Here is a 16,746-nt window from a genome sequence, read left to right on the forward strand (position 1 = left end):
GCAGCCCAGGTGATGCCAGCAAAAACATAAGAAGTCATACTTGAAAGTGCTGACATTCACTTGGTTCAGGTCTGAAGACTACTGCTGGATGAGATCCTTAGTGCACTGGTTTGATATTAATGACTAGAGAAGCAGGGCATGAGCTAAACCCTCACGCATATCCAAATCCAACCATGTCTTTTCTTACCAGCCACCACTGGTAATTTGAACATGTTTGTCAGGGTCAGTACTAGTTGTATTTTCTACTCTTTTCTCAAAGAAAGATCTGTGCAGACAATTTTTTTCCTTTTTAAAATAGTATGAATTTTTGACTGTTGTTATAATAAATTGACAGCAGCAAAATTTGATAGCTGTCAGCATTACTTAGTTTGTCAGCTTATCTCTGGTCTCAATCACATGCTTGTGGTCAGCTCTGCAGTTTTGCTGGATTATAGCTGGACACTATTTTGTTTGACACTTAGTCATGGAGTGGATGCAAAGATGGTGTCTTAGCTCAATGAAGTTCAGCACATGTATGTTTCTATTACAGACTTCAGTGACAGCAGTTCAGCTGTTTTTTCAGCATACTATGACCAAGGCAATGATCCCTCAAAAGCACAGGACATCCTGGCTTTTTGATTTTAATTACTTGAAGTCAACATGAGTCTAGGACTGGCTCTGTCTGGTTTTACTGAAACTGAGCTGATTTCATCTAATGTCACTTATATTTTGCACCACCTTGCCATGAGAATATGATAGGGTTTGCAAGTGAGATGTAGATGTTCAGTGTGATTTCTCAGAATGGATATTTGTTCCAGAGTAGAGTTTTGTAGTTTTTCAAGTTACTCCATTCAGTTATGTTATCTCATTGAGTGGGTTTACAAATGACACTTTGCTGATGTTACGCTAAGAATAACTTAATGGGATTGTAGAATCATGGGATAATTCAGCTTGGAGTGGACCTTAGAAGGTCTCCAGACTAATCTCCTGTTTAAAACAGTCCATTACAAGTTCAGTTCAGGATACTGAAGGTTTTGCCTCTGAGAATAGAGACTGTACAAACTTTCTGGGCCCCGACTTCATGGCTTGAGAGTCCTCGTCATGAGAAAGTATCACTTTGCACCCCTCTGGTTTCAACACGCTATGGCCCCGGCTTAGCTCACTGTTCACCAGAGCCTGGGACCATCCCCCTACCACAGCAATTGCCTGTTCCCATTGGCATTGCTGCCAGGGCTCTGCCTGCCCAGGGTATGGCTGCACATTGCTCCTGCCTGACAATCACAGCGCTCCCATTGGCTTCCCTTCTTGGTTGAAGCATCCAAGTTCTGTAATGTTCCACTCCAAACGTAGTTCTCATACACTTACTTGATAACTTTATTATGGGTGGCCATTTTTTCATAATATTTTTTTGTTTGTGTCATGAATTTGACTTATTCTGCAGCCCAGTATAGAGCAGCAATGCAGATTTCCAAGCCAGGCTCAGTTTTGAGGGATAGTAACCAACTGTAGAAAGAACTGATCATCTTCACTAATCCTTTCTGATATATCTCCTGATGGAAGTTATTGGTTGTATTATGGTTTGGGACTTACATGTTTGTCTTAACAGTGACTTGGGACATGTCAAAGTGGTTTCAAGATAATCCAGTAAATGATGGCTGCTGTTTTCTTAGAGATTAAATAATCAGTAAGCTCAGACCTGATTTGTTTATAATAGGCCTGCCTGGTGGACTGAGGATGATGTGTGGAGTCCAAAGCAGTAAAATTAACGGTGCTTCTTTCAACATTTTTGGTTTTTTTTCCTTCCTGTCAGGTCATGGAATTGCTGGTTCATCTGAATAAGCGCATCAAAAGTCGTCCAAAAATTCAGCTTCCAGTAGAGACCTTGCTAGTTCAATATCAAGATCCCTCTGCAGTGTCTTTTGTCACTGTAAGTGTCTGTTCTTCCAAGAATATTTGCTGTTTTGCTTGTAACAAGCAGAATATTCTTTAAAGCTCTTGTATCTAGCTCTGTCAGTTTTCTTAGTAAGTATGTTATTATTACAAGGTTGAAGTTTTAAGAGCTTTTTTTAAACTAAAGTTATAGTCCGGTATGGATGAAACTTAGTTTCATAAGGCATTTTTCAGTTTAAATTAGTGATAATTACTCTTGATATCTCGTGAATGCATGAATTGTCATTGTGTGTATTGTAGAGGGTCTGTTCATTGGTAGGAGATGTATCTTGCAAGCAGCCACCAATCCTTATCCTAATATGTGCAGAATCAGAGTGTTACTTAAAACCACCTCTGAACACATGAGGACCTGTATTTTTATGTGGTTTTAGGATCAGGACCTTAGCTGAGCAGGAAAAGATGAAAGAAAAGTTATTTTATAGATGGCAAAACTTTACTAGATTATTTCATTCAATCTGGTTTAAAAAGTGAAAATGGTTTAAAAATGTTTATGTGAAACCATGAGACAATTTGCATTTCAGTTTTGGTAGATCTATTGCAAACCACCACCACGAAACAAAAGTGATAAAATCATAGGGAAACTTTGTATTTTTCATTATACTATTCAGTCATGAGTAGTATAAATTAAAAACAACGTCTTGGGAATTCATGGAGAAATATTTAGACTTTAAACAGCAGTAACACAGAAGTAATCTTAGATTGTATTTACGCAAGTGGCATTACTGGCATTCACCTTTTAGAAATGGCTGAGGGCATCTAGGGTGGATGTGTGTTGTAGAGCAAAAAGAACTATCTTGTTTAAAGACATACTTGACATAAACTGTGCTTTTGGCTGGACATGTCAAAAACCTCTTTTCATTCATGTGTCTCAGTGATGCATCTTGTTTTGCGTCATAAGGCTTCATAATACTTTAACTTAAATGCCATCCACAAATTAGCGTAGTGCTTCCCTCTTCAGCACTTCTTTCAGCCAGGTCATTGAACACAACTGTTAACTCTGCAGTTCTTGGCTGACTTCAGAGCAACAGGACAGCAGTTAGACAGTCCGGTATTCAGTATTGCTCTGCTCTGCTGTCCTGTCACTGGATTCTTAATTGCATTTGCAGCTTTTAATTATGATTTAGAAACATGTTTTCAAGAGAAACCTTGCCTACGCTGCTGACTTTGTATTTATGCAATACTGCTCTCTATTTTATTTCAGAAATAGGTGAGAGAGAACATTACATTTGCTTTAAGCTGCTCGGATATGGCTGCTTTTAGTGAAATTGGCAGTGAATAAGACAAGCCAGAGAGGGGTTTTTTGCATTGTTCATTTCCGTATTATTTTTTTCCACCTTTTGAAGTGGACGCCCAGCAAGACCCACTCTGAGTAGTTATTGCTGAGCCTGCCTTTCAGTAGCTATGAGTCCTACGAGTCTTAGACTTAAGAAATTGGTCTTCCAACACATATGTTGTTCCCAACACCCAGTTATGTAACACCACAACATACAAGAGTTTAAAGAACACATACTTGTTTTGCACTCTTGCAATACTATGTGCTTTTTCTACTCCTTTAGAATTTTACCATAATTTATGTTAAGATGGGATACCCCCGTCTGCCTGTGGAAAAACAATGTGAATTGGCTCCAACCCTTCTCACTGCAATGGAAGGGAAACCTCAGCCACAACAAGACAGGTATAACTACTTATTTTTGTAGTGAATTCTATTGGTATTGTTTCAGTAAAATAATTTGTATCAGTTTGTTAAAATATTTCTTTCCCTGGGTACTATCTTCATTGTTTGGGATGTTCTTGCTTGTACAGTTTGGATTAGCAGTCCAGTAGTTTGGATGGTATGAAGAATTCAAATAGTCTACTGTTGTAATAGTACAGGATTTGCATCAGCAGACTCCTTGTATGATAAGAGGCCTGTGTTACGACAGAAATTAAATGCCTGTCCATATCCCCCATACATCTTCATCAAATTCTGGTTTCCAGCTTAGGGTCAGACCTTCAGTAAATATCCTCTGTCTAGCAGCAGGAACAGCACTAGATGTTTCATGTTGGCCACTCTAAATTGAGAGAGAACCAAAATTCTTACTTACTTGGTACACAAAGTTGTAATAAATAAAAAAAGACTGAAGTTGGGGACTGCTGTTTATTAACCTCTAGAAAACTGTTAATAATGGACCTGATTCTTATTTACACTGAGATGAGTTTCCACTGTGTTGACATTGGAAAATGGGATTAAAATAATATCTTCATTCACTCTACATTACTGTGATGGTGTAGAAGTATTTTAAAAGTGACCTTATTGAAAAGTCTTGCAGTAAAATCTTGTTTCTGTTCATGAGATCGGTATGAAAATCCAGGAGCATGGTTCTGCCCTGTCCAAAAAGTGAGTGCATGACTGAAGAGAAAGTGCATGAGTTTGGAAAGTCTGGCTGCTGTATAGTCAATGTATTTGTCTATGTTTCTTGAGGATGAGAAAGTCATAGATTGTATTTTTTGGCATAATTATGGAGCTATCAAAAGTCTGGACAAAGGCAGTGACTGTATCTCTCCAGATGTGTGTCTGTGCATGCATGCAGACATATATGTTCTATTTTAAGGGCAAATCCTAACTCATCTTCTGCCTTCCATTTTTAAATACATCAGGTGGCAGATAGAGGCCACTGAATATGTTTAACTTTTGTTAACATTTTCTTCTTTGCTATTAAGGACCAGATGTGTTGTAAAAGGTTTCTCTCTTGAATGTTGTGAATAAACAGGTGTGGTTTTTTTAATGGTTGCAGTAAATATAATTGTTTTTCAGCCTAATGCATCTTCTAATACCAACCCTTTTTCACATGAAATACCCTGCTGAACCACTGAAAGCAGCAGCTTCTCCCTTTAATCTTGCTGAAAAACCAAAGACTGTACAGCTGCTTTTGGACTTTATGTTGGATGTTCTTCTTATGCCTTATGGGTGAGTTGATACCATTCTTCTCTAGTATCAATGTGTTCTTAACTACACCCTTGGAAACTCATTTAAAATATGCTGTTATTTCCTATCTCGGATGAAGCCAGTTACATGTTTCAGTAAGGTAGAAAGCAGGGTGCTAATTTTAAGAATGGGATCACCATTTTCCTTATTTTACAAAATGTCTCTTTTCCACTTAATTAGGTATTCTGCTAATCTGTCCTTACGTCTTTGGAGATCAAAATGAAACTATTAGACAAGTGAGCTATCTGTTAAATAACTAAACCTTTCATGTAGAACTCCTACCAAAATGTGTGCTCATCTTCCTGTAGTTGAATTTTAAGGCTTATACTACTCTGGGGTCATAAGCAAACATAATCTCTGAAAACTTGTGCTTTCCAGAGGGGAATCTTTAATAACAAGATTTGTCTTTCATCTGTCTTGTGGTGAAAAATGTTTAGACTGCGATGATGTTGTCTTAGTGTGATTGCTGTTTCTGAAAGCAAGAAGAATGTACAGAGCAACTTAAATTTATTGATCACTGCTTTGTTAGGAACCTTCTAGTGTCTAAAATCAATACTTGCTCAAAATCCTCCAGTTAATTTTCCACTAACTTTTTTTGCTGTCTTTCTATTGCTGGGGAAGCTTTTGCTTTGAAAGAAAATAGAGAAATAATTTTAACAGTAGAACATATTTCTTTTTTTTTCTGACACAAAACCATTTCCCATAGGGTTGGTTCCAATAGAATTTTTCTGAGCACCTAACTCTTGCTCACCTGAGTGGATTAACCTAAGGGAATTAGTTTAAAATAGTGAGCATGTAATCTTTCTCCAGGTAGCTTTGCTGGAGCCCATGCACCTATCAGATGTTTCAGGGGCCACTTCCTTTCTGTTTGAATGTGTAGAATCTTGCAGCTTGTAATTTAAAATGCTTAGGCTGCTCTTCTGTTCACAGCTCAAACTCTTCAGTTGGCCTAGGTTTGTGCTCTTAGCTTCATCCCCAAGCTGTTGGGCCTGTAGCTTCTGCAGATGAAGTCCTTGGGCTTTGCAGTGAGACTTCACTCCCTTCCACACTTTTGTACTCTGGCCAGGCAGGAGTTTTTAAATCACAGAATCATATAGATTGAAAGATACTTCTGAGAAAATACTCAGATGTCAAAAGTAGGGGGTGAAGGTTTTAATTTTCTTTCCAGAAGGTGCTTATAGAGTGTCTTCAGCTAGCCTGTGGCACTGGATATCTGTGTCTTGAAGTCTTGCTCCCTGATGTGAGACTGCAGCAGTTTACAACTAATTTGTGCTTGTTAGAATTTGCTCTGTCACTGCCCAGTTGTGAATTAGCCTTGCCACGTAGTAAACCAATGAGAAAGCTTAACTGTAGGGCTTAAAGCTAACAATCAAGCGTTTAAAGCTTTGACTAATGAGACTTTATGAATAAATATTTATCCTTATTGTTGAGACTGTTTATCTCTTTTTGTTGCCTGTGTGCTGAATGCAGAACAGTGAATGTCTGGCTGGGGTCAAGTAATTCTTGTTGGTCTCTGCACTGCAATTTTGGTGCTTCCAAGGATAGGTGGAGAGGTGGAGTGGCTTTTGTGAAAGGTTGGAGATGTGCACAGGGCAGCTAGACTAGCCAGTCTTCCAAAAGACCAAGACTTGTAAACTTAATCTTTTTATTTTTGCTTTCCTTACATGTCCAGCACTAAAACTGCTATTTTCCAACACAATACCTCATTTATTTATTTTCTATATGAGGGTTTGTTTCCTGCCACTTTTGTTGCATATACTTCTTTATTTCCCTTGGTAGGTTTGTGTTTTTCACATACAAATGTCATTGAAGCTTTTAGCACAACTTTCTTGAATGTAGTGCTGTATATGTGTTTATTTCTAAGACAAGAGAGAGAATTCTTTCTGGTTCGTAACCTGCGAACCTCTTCAGGAAATGCCAGTGAACCCTTTCCTAATTGAGGTTTGTTTTCAGTTACAGTGAGATCATTTATGGCTCTTGCAGAATATGTTGGGATAACTGGTAGCAGAGTCTCAAATTCTATTTATATTAGAGTCATGGGATTAAAGAAAAATATATGAAGTTGGACAGGTTATGTGTATTCCTTCATTCCAGTATCTAATTCAGCTGATAATGTGCATTGTAAAGCCTCTAATGAAAGTCTTTTCCCGCCTGCTTAGGTTCGTATTGAATGAATCTCAAAGTCGACAAAATGTGCCCTCCACCCAGGGCTCTTCACTGAGTAGCGCAGGAGGTTCTGGAATCCCTCAGCCGCCTCCAGGGATGAGCTTTTATGCAGCCAAAAGAGTAATTGGAGATAGTCCATGGACACCAGAGCTGCTAGAACAGGTACTCAGAGGTGTGGGACTGGTCCTTGAGGAACTAGGGGTGGACACAGATAGAGGAATGGAGGGCCAGAGGGAAATATGTAACTAAATTGGACAGATCTTTAGTTGCCCCGAGGGAATTTATTGAGGGACTTTGCATGATGCCTTAAGGAATTTTGGAGTGGTGAGATAGGAGGAAGGTGGCAGCAGTTCTCGGAGCTGATTTAGGAAGAAGCCGTGGCTGCAGCCTACTCTTGTGTTTTCCTCCTAAAGGTTGCAACAGTGTCTTCTGTTTATGAGGCCTTTTTGGCAGCAGAGTAACAGCGTATCCCTAATGGTCATGCTGATTCTTTGCTCCAGGTGGCTGCTTTGACAGGAGGCAAGAGGATTGCTCAGCTGAAAGGATGGAGAACATGTGAACTTATTCTTAGCAAGCAGAAGCCACGATTTCAGACATCTGAACTGCTACAGTTACTGTAACATCCAATTTTTTTGTCAGTAATACTGTCTTTACTTTCCCTGATGTTGAACAGTGTAAGCTGGGGATAGTGAAGTTCATTGAAGCTGAGCAAGTGCCCGAACTTGAAGCTGTTATACACCTGGTTGTAGCCTCCAGTGATACAAGACACAGTGTTGCCACTGCAGCAGACCTTGAACTAAAGAGCAAACAAAGGTATGGTCTGGATGTTTGGAAAAGACAGTATGTTAGTGTCTTAAGCTAGCTGCAGTGAATGTAATGCTCCAGAGAGGCTGTGCTTTGAAAGGAGGAAAGCTGCAGTCCCCTGTGTACCTGTGAAGCTGCCACGTATTCACACCAGGCTGGGAATGGTGTGGCTTCACCACATGGGAATATCACTTGGCTTTGGAACTGACAGCTTTAATTGTGTAGTTTTGATTTTTTTTTTATATTGCTTTTGAGCCATTTTCTTACCAAATGATAGAGAATATCATTAGTTTTCACTTTATCCTCTGTGGATTATCAATGGCCAATAAGGCCCTAGTCAATGGTTCCCAGAAAGGTATATTTTCATTTAATTTATTAAGAGAGTAAAGAGAATAATTGTGAAATGAATCATAGTCTAGGAAGTTTGGCAGCTACTGTTCTCTGCATTATTAAAATTTGGCTTGGCTGCAGTTCACCTTTCATCATCTAAAGACAATGCTTCTGTCTTTAACTCATCATGAGGCCAGAGTAATGGCTATTGGTCTATTGGCTGAGACATTGATCGTGGGAGGTTTGCTGGCTCATGCCAGATGAGATGGGAGCAAGACAGGCCTGTCTTTGAAATGTGTAGGCGGCTTCTGTAGGACTGTTTAACTTGAAGTCAGACAGAATAACTGTGTGGACGAAATGCATGTTAATATGTGATGTTAAGTGTGTTTTATAAGAAATATTTGCTAGTTCACGGATTAGCATTCTATATTCAGTTGGTATATTACTGTGATCTGTATATCTTATTTCAGTGGGAGAGAAGGGAACACATAGGTTTCTCACAAATTATTTGATAATATGTTGTCAGAAATTGTAAGTGTAATCACGTCACGTTCTTTATATATGTGTGGGAAGAGTGGTTACAAGTCAAACTAGTTCTGTTTAAACTTTGGGAGGAATGTGAATATGATGCAAAATGCTGTAAACCACATATATTTTGAGAAGCAGTCAGAGGTCAGAATCATAACGTGTTGCTGTTCAATGTGGTTTTTTTCTTCAGTTTAATTGACTGGAACAATCCTGCTATCATCAACAAAATGTATAAAGTGTATCTTGGGGATATACCACTGAAAACCAAGGAGGTAAGATTTGCCTTCAGAGTTGCATATCTTCTTAATTTCTGAAGAAGTAATTTTAGTTGCTTATTTTATTTGAAGAAGACATAAATTTATTTCTTAAATCTATCACTTCCTTTGATCTCTGCTTTCACTGAACATTTGTGCTATTGAATAATTTTTTTCTCTGTCCCAGTGTGTTCTGATTTGCAGTAGAAAGTAATTAAGCTAACTTAAAAGTACTGCTGTCCAAAGACGCACTGTTTCATCTCTGTTTCTGACAGGGATCTGCTCTGAAACCAGAAATGAAACGAGAATCAGTCAGTACGCGTGTTAAATTAAAGATAGTTCCTCATCTGCTGCGATCCAGGCAAGCTGCAGAAATGTTCCCAGCTAACATTCAGGTATGTTTAAGTTCCAGATAGGGTTTTCCTTATGACCTTGATAATACAGTTCCTCTAGTATGTAGAGGAGGGAAGCATTATTAGTGATGACAGTGTTTAGAGAAGAGGGGGGATTGGAAAACTTTTGCAAGTGAAGCCAGATACTTACTGATCTGCTCCTTCTCCCTTTTGGTCAGGTGGTTTATGATGGACTCTTTGGTGCAAACACAAATGCAAAACTGAGAAGTCTGTCGCTGCAGTTTGTGCATCATATTTGTATCATGTAAGTCATTCAGAGAGCACAATGTTTTTCAGTTATTTGCTTAAAAACCACTCTGTTCAATAAATATGTAACTGAACTAAGAAGTACTAAAACTCATAGGAAGTAAGGGGTTTTTTACTTAATCCTGATAGTTCTGTGTCTGTCCTTGCATGCAGTAAGGTGTAATTTCTCAGCTTTTTTCAGTTGAGAAAAAGTGACACTAGAGAAGATACTTTTAAGGGATGCAAAAGATAATATTTTGTTTGTTGGTGTCTCTAATTGCAGTTGTCCAGAGAGTAAAATAAAGCCATTAGGCCCAATGCTTTTAAATGGACTTACAAAGCTGATCAATGAATACAAAGAGGTAAGATGAAAGGTTCTTTACTATAATTATTCAGATGAATGCAAACAAAAGACAGATACCTTTATGATGGAAACCAATGAATCTTTTTGTGGTGGTTGCCTGAGATAGCTGTGAAAGGATACCTTTCAAAAAATTTTGTTGGAAGAGAAGCAAATATTTTAAAAGGCTATATAGGAAAATTATTTGTTCAACACCTACAGATAGGTGCTTGGGCACCATTTGCAGTCACAGGAAATGATAGTGTTGAGACTCTAAAGAGTGAGGCCAGAGTAGCATCTAGCTGCTGTTACTCTGGAGTACACAGGGACCTCACCTCTGGGTGTCTATCCTATTGTGATAAACAGCTGTATAGGCCTGCTTGGAATGCTTTCCATCCTACCTGTCCAGAGATGGTATTGTGATGGGAAGGGTGTTAACAAACAGAACTGCAAATGCCAGTCTGGCCTGACGAGGTGCTTTCAGTGCAATTTCAGAAGGCAAATTCCACATGATACTGCTACATGTACCTTACAAAGGACTGATGTTGCAGATAACCCTTTCTGCAGCTTTGAACCTCTTGCTGCTTCATTTGAGCTGTTGAATGTGACTTTCTGGCCTGAGTTGGTGCTTGAATGCCTGGGCCTCCCCTGCCATTGGGAAGGGCATGAAAAGGGGGTGTTCATGGTATAGTAAGCTCATATATAAATGTGCTGCAGGATCTGTTGTGCAAACAGCTTCTTTTGTTTACAGCTGCTGTTTAGGTCTAGTGGAAAGTTTCTGTTGCTCTGCTACTGTTTCTTATACTCACTGAATCTCCTTATCTGTCACTCTTGAAATAAAATGTGATTAGCTGAGACCAAAAGGGACATTTACATTTTACCTCTATTTGCAATTGTTCTGTTTCTTGGAGAAAAGTGTGCTCCCTCTGTTCCTATATAATGCTTTTATTCTTGGATAGGAATGTTTTATGTTTCAGGATTGTTTTTCCATGAAAGCCTATTTAAGCACTTTGTAGACAGGCTTTAAAGTTAATGTTTAATTATAAAAAATACACTGTCATGTATTTCTGGTTTTGCTGAATTTTATTTATTGTTTTGTCATTCAAGGATTCAAAACTGCTGTCAATGGCATATTCAGCGGTTGGAAAGCTCTCCAGGTAACTGAAGTACCATTTAAGCAATGATACATTGAATAATTTTTCCAGAGTAATCAGTTAATTTATCAGTAGCAAGCTTTATGCCACCTGCCAATTTTGCAGCTGAGTGCATGGTGCAGAGAAAAGCATTCTTCTTGTGACATCTCCAGAGATGTAAAAAGAAATATGTTCTAGTTGATAGTTTCTCTAGCAGTGATTAATGGCAGCTCATTAATTATGAACAGAATTTAAGAAATAGTTTCACTTTCAGGATTGCCAGAAACATAAATTTAAGAAATATACAGTGAAGACTAGAGGGCATGAAGCTAGACAAGTGCCATGTTCAGTCATGTGCTGGTGATCTAAGTGATTGTCCGTGGAATGTTTCACTTTCCAAACTGTGTTAAGGGAGGGAGAGTGTGCTGCTTTATGGTGGATATGGCTAAGATAAGGCAAACTTTCTGTGCTGGCTCTGATTGGTCTTCCCCTCATCCCACATTGTAATTGTCAAACAATGAAATGTGAAGGATTTCAACTGAAAGAACCAAAAGCTTCATGAATTAAAATCTCTTGTTTCAGCCGAATGCCTCAGCTGTTTACCAAGGATATAGCACTGGTACAACAGTTTTTTGAAGCTTTATGCAAGGTGGGTACTGGTGGGGCTTTGGGGAATCATTGGTGTTTTTTGCTAGTTTTGCTTAATTCTTGACACCACACTCCATAAAGTGAAAACTCTTGGTTTTATACTGCAGGAAGATGCTGATACTAGGCTTGCCATTCAGGAGGCGTTGTCTATGATGGTTGGAGCATACAGTAACTTGGAAGGAGCCCAGCGTACCCTAATGGAAGCTCTTGTAGCTTCTTATTTAATAAAGGTATTTTCAGTGGAGTCAAAATTACATATCTTAAAAAAAAAATCGCTATCAATTGTTTTCCTGTTTCCTGACACTTCTGTTAGATACTTTTGGAATAAGTGTCCCTTTTCTTACTGAGTGTATTGGCCTGTCTGGGAGAAGAGGTGAGGAAGTGTTTACCGAAATAAAATATTTTTAATATGGCTCAGTGTCTGCACAGGAAGTGGCAGTGCAGTTCTCTGTGTTCTGTTTAGCAAACAAACAAATCCATTGCAATTGCACTGTATGTTTCTTGTCTCCTTGTAAGGAAACTCTGAGAAGTAGATGCTTCAAGGACAGTGTCTTTTGAAATGCTTTGAGCCAGCAGGAGTTTGGTAGAAGGGATCATTCACTGCTAAGTGGGATTTCAGTGGGCTATGTGATTTCTGACACAAGGCTCCTGGGAACTTACCCAAGAATTCAGCCTTAAGGCACTAGTTTAGACTAAACCAGACTTGACTGACTCTCTTACTTTACTGAGTACCTTCTTCATGTTCAGAATACACCAGAGGTCTGAATTTTCAGAAAGAGTGCTTTTTGTATACTCCATGTTTGTATGGGTACTCAGGCTGACTGGAGGTATATGTATTTCTAGTGTAAGAGACTATTTTCTTGCTGTTGACTCTTGACTCTTTTGCTCAAAGGATCTAGGTCTCCAGGTAATACCTTTTTGAGACTCTCATGTCTTGTAGACAGAATGACCACCCTAGGCTCATGTTTCTCTTCCACCTCTGGCTGCACTGCTCCAAAGCATAGGGTTTTTTTTCTGTGTATAGATGATGTATGTTATATTTATTTCAAAATTGCCTGGATGGAACAGTTCAGTTGTCCAAGAATGAGTGATAACCCTGATTTACCATTCCCCAAAAATGTGCCTGTGTTTAATTAAACATTTCATTCCATCCTTGTGTGTATATGAGAAGCTTTTCCCCATCTCCTGCCATATGAAGAGTTAGCATGAATAGTGTCTCAAAATGTCTAAAGTCTTTGAGTCATGTTGGTACCAGAGGACAAAACAGTCTACTGATGGTGTAAAAGTGGTGAGTGCAAGTAATTAGTGCTGTCATTTAAAACTCAACCGTATGTTTGTGTCTTTTCCCTTTAAGCCTGAAGTTCAAGTACGTCAAGTGGCTGTGAAATTCGCTAGCACAGTGTTCCCTCCAGATCATATCCCTTCCAGATACTTGCTCCTTTTAGCCGCAGGAGACCCGTAAGTTATTTTCCTCTCTAAGTTATTTTCATATGTGTATATATATGCGCGCACACATATATATTTGCATCCGGTATATATTTGGATTAAATATGAATGCCTGTATATACGTATGTATGTAAGTCTGCACATAAATAACTCACAGAAGATCAAATATGATAATTCAGAAATTAACGTTTACATAGGGACATTCTTGGCGGTTCTGTGGAGAACTGTTACTGTACTCTGTGATACTCTGGACTGCTTTTCTTGTTTCAGATGAATTGCTGTCACTAAAGCACTTCATGTTAATGATCAGTTGCAATTACAAAGTAGAAATGCGTTAACTGAAATCAGTTTTGCAGTGGCTAGGAATTATTTTTTCCTGGCAAATTTTATCAGTCTCTTTTTAGCTGGTATTTGTAAAGAGTCAAGAGCATGCCCTTGTGAGAGTTGCTGCACTCTTCTGAGGTGTGGGTGACTTGTTAAATTACACTAATCATTTCATTTGCAGTCTTCTGTCACTGCAGTGTCAGTGGTGGGGATTTTTCGTACTTAACTTTAATTGCTCAATTTTTGATGTAAGTAGCTATTATGTAACTAAGGAAAGCTAAACAGATCAATTGCAACAGCTCTATCACTGCAGTGTCAGCACTGTTTCAGAAATAGTTATATGCTGTTAAGGAAATAATGATAAACCTGATAGGTGTTGGCTGAAGCTTGACTATAGGAAGTGACAGGGAGGAGTAGCAGATAGTAAAAGAAAGATGTGGGAACCAGGAACTGCTGATGAACGCTAGAAGGATGTAAGAGCAGCAGAACTGAGCTCATACAGATGGTTTTGCGGAGGGCACTCATTACTATCCTTTTTTTCTTTCCCCTCTCTAAAGTAAACAAATCATTAAAAGTTCTAATGCAGGATTTTTTCTCCCTTCCTTTCAAAAAAACCCCCACATCTCATTTAAAAACTGTTCTCTCTCCCCCAGCTTCCCATCATACCTTACTGATCATTAGAGGCCATTTGTTCCATGCAAATAATGTCTGTTTTTTATCTTTTCTTCTGAAAGACGGGAGGAGGTACATGGAGAAGCCCAGCGGGTACTGAGAACATTTTCTGGAAAAAATGAGAAGGAGAGTTCTGGGAAGCAGCTGCCTTCCTTCCCTGAAATGGTCCTGTACATTCAAGAGAAGGTATGATGCTTCTGTCCCAATAAATGACAAATACGTACCTGATGCTCAGGCATGTGGTCTTCCCTTCCCTGTGTCTGTCTCCCTCACCCTCCCCAAGGAATAAACTTAGTGAAAATCACAGAGAGGACCACACATAGTATTGCAGTTGCCAAGATTAACGCTCATTACTTTCTGCTGGCAGTAATTGCAAGAGATCCAAGTGTTAAGTAATGAGGCAGATCATTGTAACAAAGTGGGTATTTTGCTTTGTTTCAATTTGTGCAAATGATGTGTGGAGCGGGCAATCTAGTATTCAAGGCTGATAATCCAGCATTTTTCTCAAATAGGGCTTGCTCACAAACGTGTTCTGAAGGCACAAGAGGACTGTTGCAGTTCGAGGGGTTTCTGGGGGTCACTGCCGGCCGCTCTGTGAAGGTTTTCAGGGCTGGAATCACGCCCCCCGCCCGTCCCTCCTGTCAGGGACAGGCAGTGGAGGTACTTAAGCCGGGAGACAGAGACCACGCAGGGAATCCAACAGCGAAGAAGAGCCTTTATTCAAATTTCCCACAGCTTATAAGGGCTGCTGGGCCAAAGAGGGGATTGGCCATTTGGCTAGCCAATGCAAGGAGACAATATAATAACTATGGCAACACAGAAACCAATGGTAGACAAGTGAGTTAACAACTTCCAAACCCCAGCAGAGGACTACTCTCTTTTTAGCCCAGTGAAAAATAATGTGCATAAAACAGAAAAAAGATTCTGTGCTATAAAGGAGATACTGGAATAAGTGAAAAAGTCTGATTTGTTGACCTAAATGCTTAATTTTTCATCTTTGCTGCGATTTGTGGGCATAATGGCCACATAACTAGCCTTTCATGAGTTTAGTGGAATGATATGCCAAAAACTGTGCCACTCATTTTACCCTCACTGTTTGCACTGAGAGCTTGTCTAGAGAAGTGTTAAAATATACTCTGTTACACACTTCCTTGTAGAGTATCTGTAGTAGGCTTATAAGCTCTAAAGATGTGGAGTGTCACTGGCAATATTTTTCTTCCTGTTATCATCTACTTTTTAAAGAAATTTCAGAAGTTTGTAATGTTGGAACATGTCTGGTTTTGTCAGAGATCTGCAGTAGCAGAACCCTTAAACCTGACGGATTTCTTGTATTCTCTAATGGTGGTGTACTCCGTTAGTGTACTCTGCTACTATATGAAGTATTTGAAGTTTCACGAGAGCTTGTTTTTTGTCTAGAATGCTGGTTATTTAAATATTTATTTAAACGTTAAGAAACCAAGATTAAGTTTTAGTGTGTGTCCCTTTGTAGGTAATTTTAAAATTTTTCTTAACACCTGTAATATCGCTAAATTATTATGGATCAGTGTAGTTTAATCACTGCTGAGAAAAGCAAGATGCCCTCACTCATGAGGAAACTTAAAAAAGAATTTTTGAGCACTTTTCAGATCTCCCTTACTTTCCTGAAGGTGAATTTCAAAATCTCAGAGGTGCATTAATTTGGTTAGTTATCTCTAAATGTGAACTTTCACGCATCATCAATAATCTGTGTTAAGAGATGTTTGAGGCTTCTGTATGCATTGCTTGGCACAGCTGGCTGAGTTGCAAAATGGCTTTCCTGCATGAATTAGCATGATCCTTCTCTCCCCCTGCAAGAAAGTATTTGTGAAAGAGTGGGACCCAATCTGCTGGGTGTGAATGGGAACCCATTCTTCAAGGGAATCATCTTCTGTTCACTAATTCAGGTTTTCTTTAATGATTCTGGGTGTCACTGAAATTACTATCCAGCAAAATATCTCAGCATGTTAAGAGAAGTGAGAGTCTGTTGACATCTGCAACTGTCTTGTGTGTTCATTCAGGTGCAAGGCTGCCTAGCTGAATCAAGCCTGGCACTGATAAACATGCTGCCTATTTAATATATACATGCTTTTCTGCAACATTTGCAGTGGGTTTCACTGGAAGCCTCCTGTTCAGATGCTTTTCTTATGGAATATTCCTACTTGTCATAGCTAACTTTTCCATGGAAAGAAGTTACTCACTTGCTGCAGCAGCCTTCCACCTGCAGGGTCTGAGAAACTCCCTAGGTTTGGCTGGTGCAGCACAGGGCACCCACCTCACACTACTGGGGAAGTCTGGCTGCAGCCTCTCCAGACAGAGCTGCCATCTCAAAGCTTCCTGGCTGCCTGTCAGTGGGGTGCCTCAGAGTTCGAAAGTTTGAGGTATTTTGTTTTTGAATTCTAAAGCACTTCTTTTTTCCCCTGAAGGGAAGAAAGACCATTTTACTATTTTAGCTTTCCCTTTCATTCCCTCTCATCAATTCACAGTTTCCACTTTCTAGGTTGATAGTAAGGTAGATCGACCTGAACTGTACCCTTTCCAAGTGCACTGTGCT

At 39.2% G+C, this 16,746-nt stretch overlaps 1 protein-coding gene across 2 annotated transcripts in view; it reads left to right on the forward strand.

Moving 5' to 3' along the window:
* ECPAS (Ecm29 proteasome adaptor and scaffold) overlaps window positions 1-16,746 on the forward strand; it is a 61,127-nt gene that overhangs the window by 10,322 nt on the left and 34,059 nt on the right. For both annotated transcript variants that reach the window (XM_027710242.2, XM_027710243.2), the window contains exons 3-16: window positions 1,790-1,906; window positions 3,486-3,604; window positions 4,724-4,876; window positions 7,054-7,222; window positions 7,734-7,873; window positions 8,913-8,994; window positions 9,252-9,371; window positions 9,548-9,633; window positions 9,898-9,976; window positions 11,062-11,111; window positions 11,670-11,736; window positions 11,843-11,965; window positions 13,090-13,193; window positions 14,240-14,363. In XM_027710242.2, coding sequence (XP_027566043.2) covers window positions 1,790-1,906; window positions 3,486-3,604; window positions 4,724-4,876; window positions 7,054-7,222; window positions 7,734-7,873; window positions 8,913-8,994; window positions 9,252-9,371; window positions 9,548-9,633; window positions 9,898-9,976; window positions 11,062-11,111; window positions 11,670-11,736; window positions 11,843-11,965; window positions 13,090-13,193; window positions 14,240-14,363 — 1,533 coding nt within the window. The remainder of the gene's footprint in view (window positions 1-1,789; window positions 1,907-3,485; window positions 3,605-4,723; window positions 4,877-7,053; window positions 7,223-7,733; window positions 7,874-8,912; window positions 8,995-9,251; window positions 9,372-9,547; window positions 9,634-9,897; window positions 9,977-11,061; window positions 11,112-11,669; window positions 11,737-11,842; window positions 11,966-13,089; window positions 13,194-14,239; window positions 14,364-16,746) is intronic.

Source organism: Pipra filicauda, unplaced genomic scaffold (genome assembly GCF_003945595.2).
Source record: "Pipra filicauda isolate LSUMZ 115617 unplaced genomic scaffold, ASM394559v2 scaffold71_size5581439_pilon, whole genome shotgun sequence".
Lineage (NCBI taxonomy): Eukaryota > Metazoa > Chordata > Aves > Passeriformes > Pipridae > Pipra > Pipra filicauda.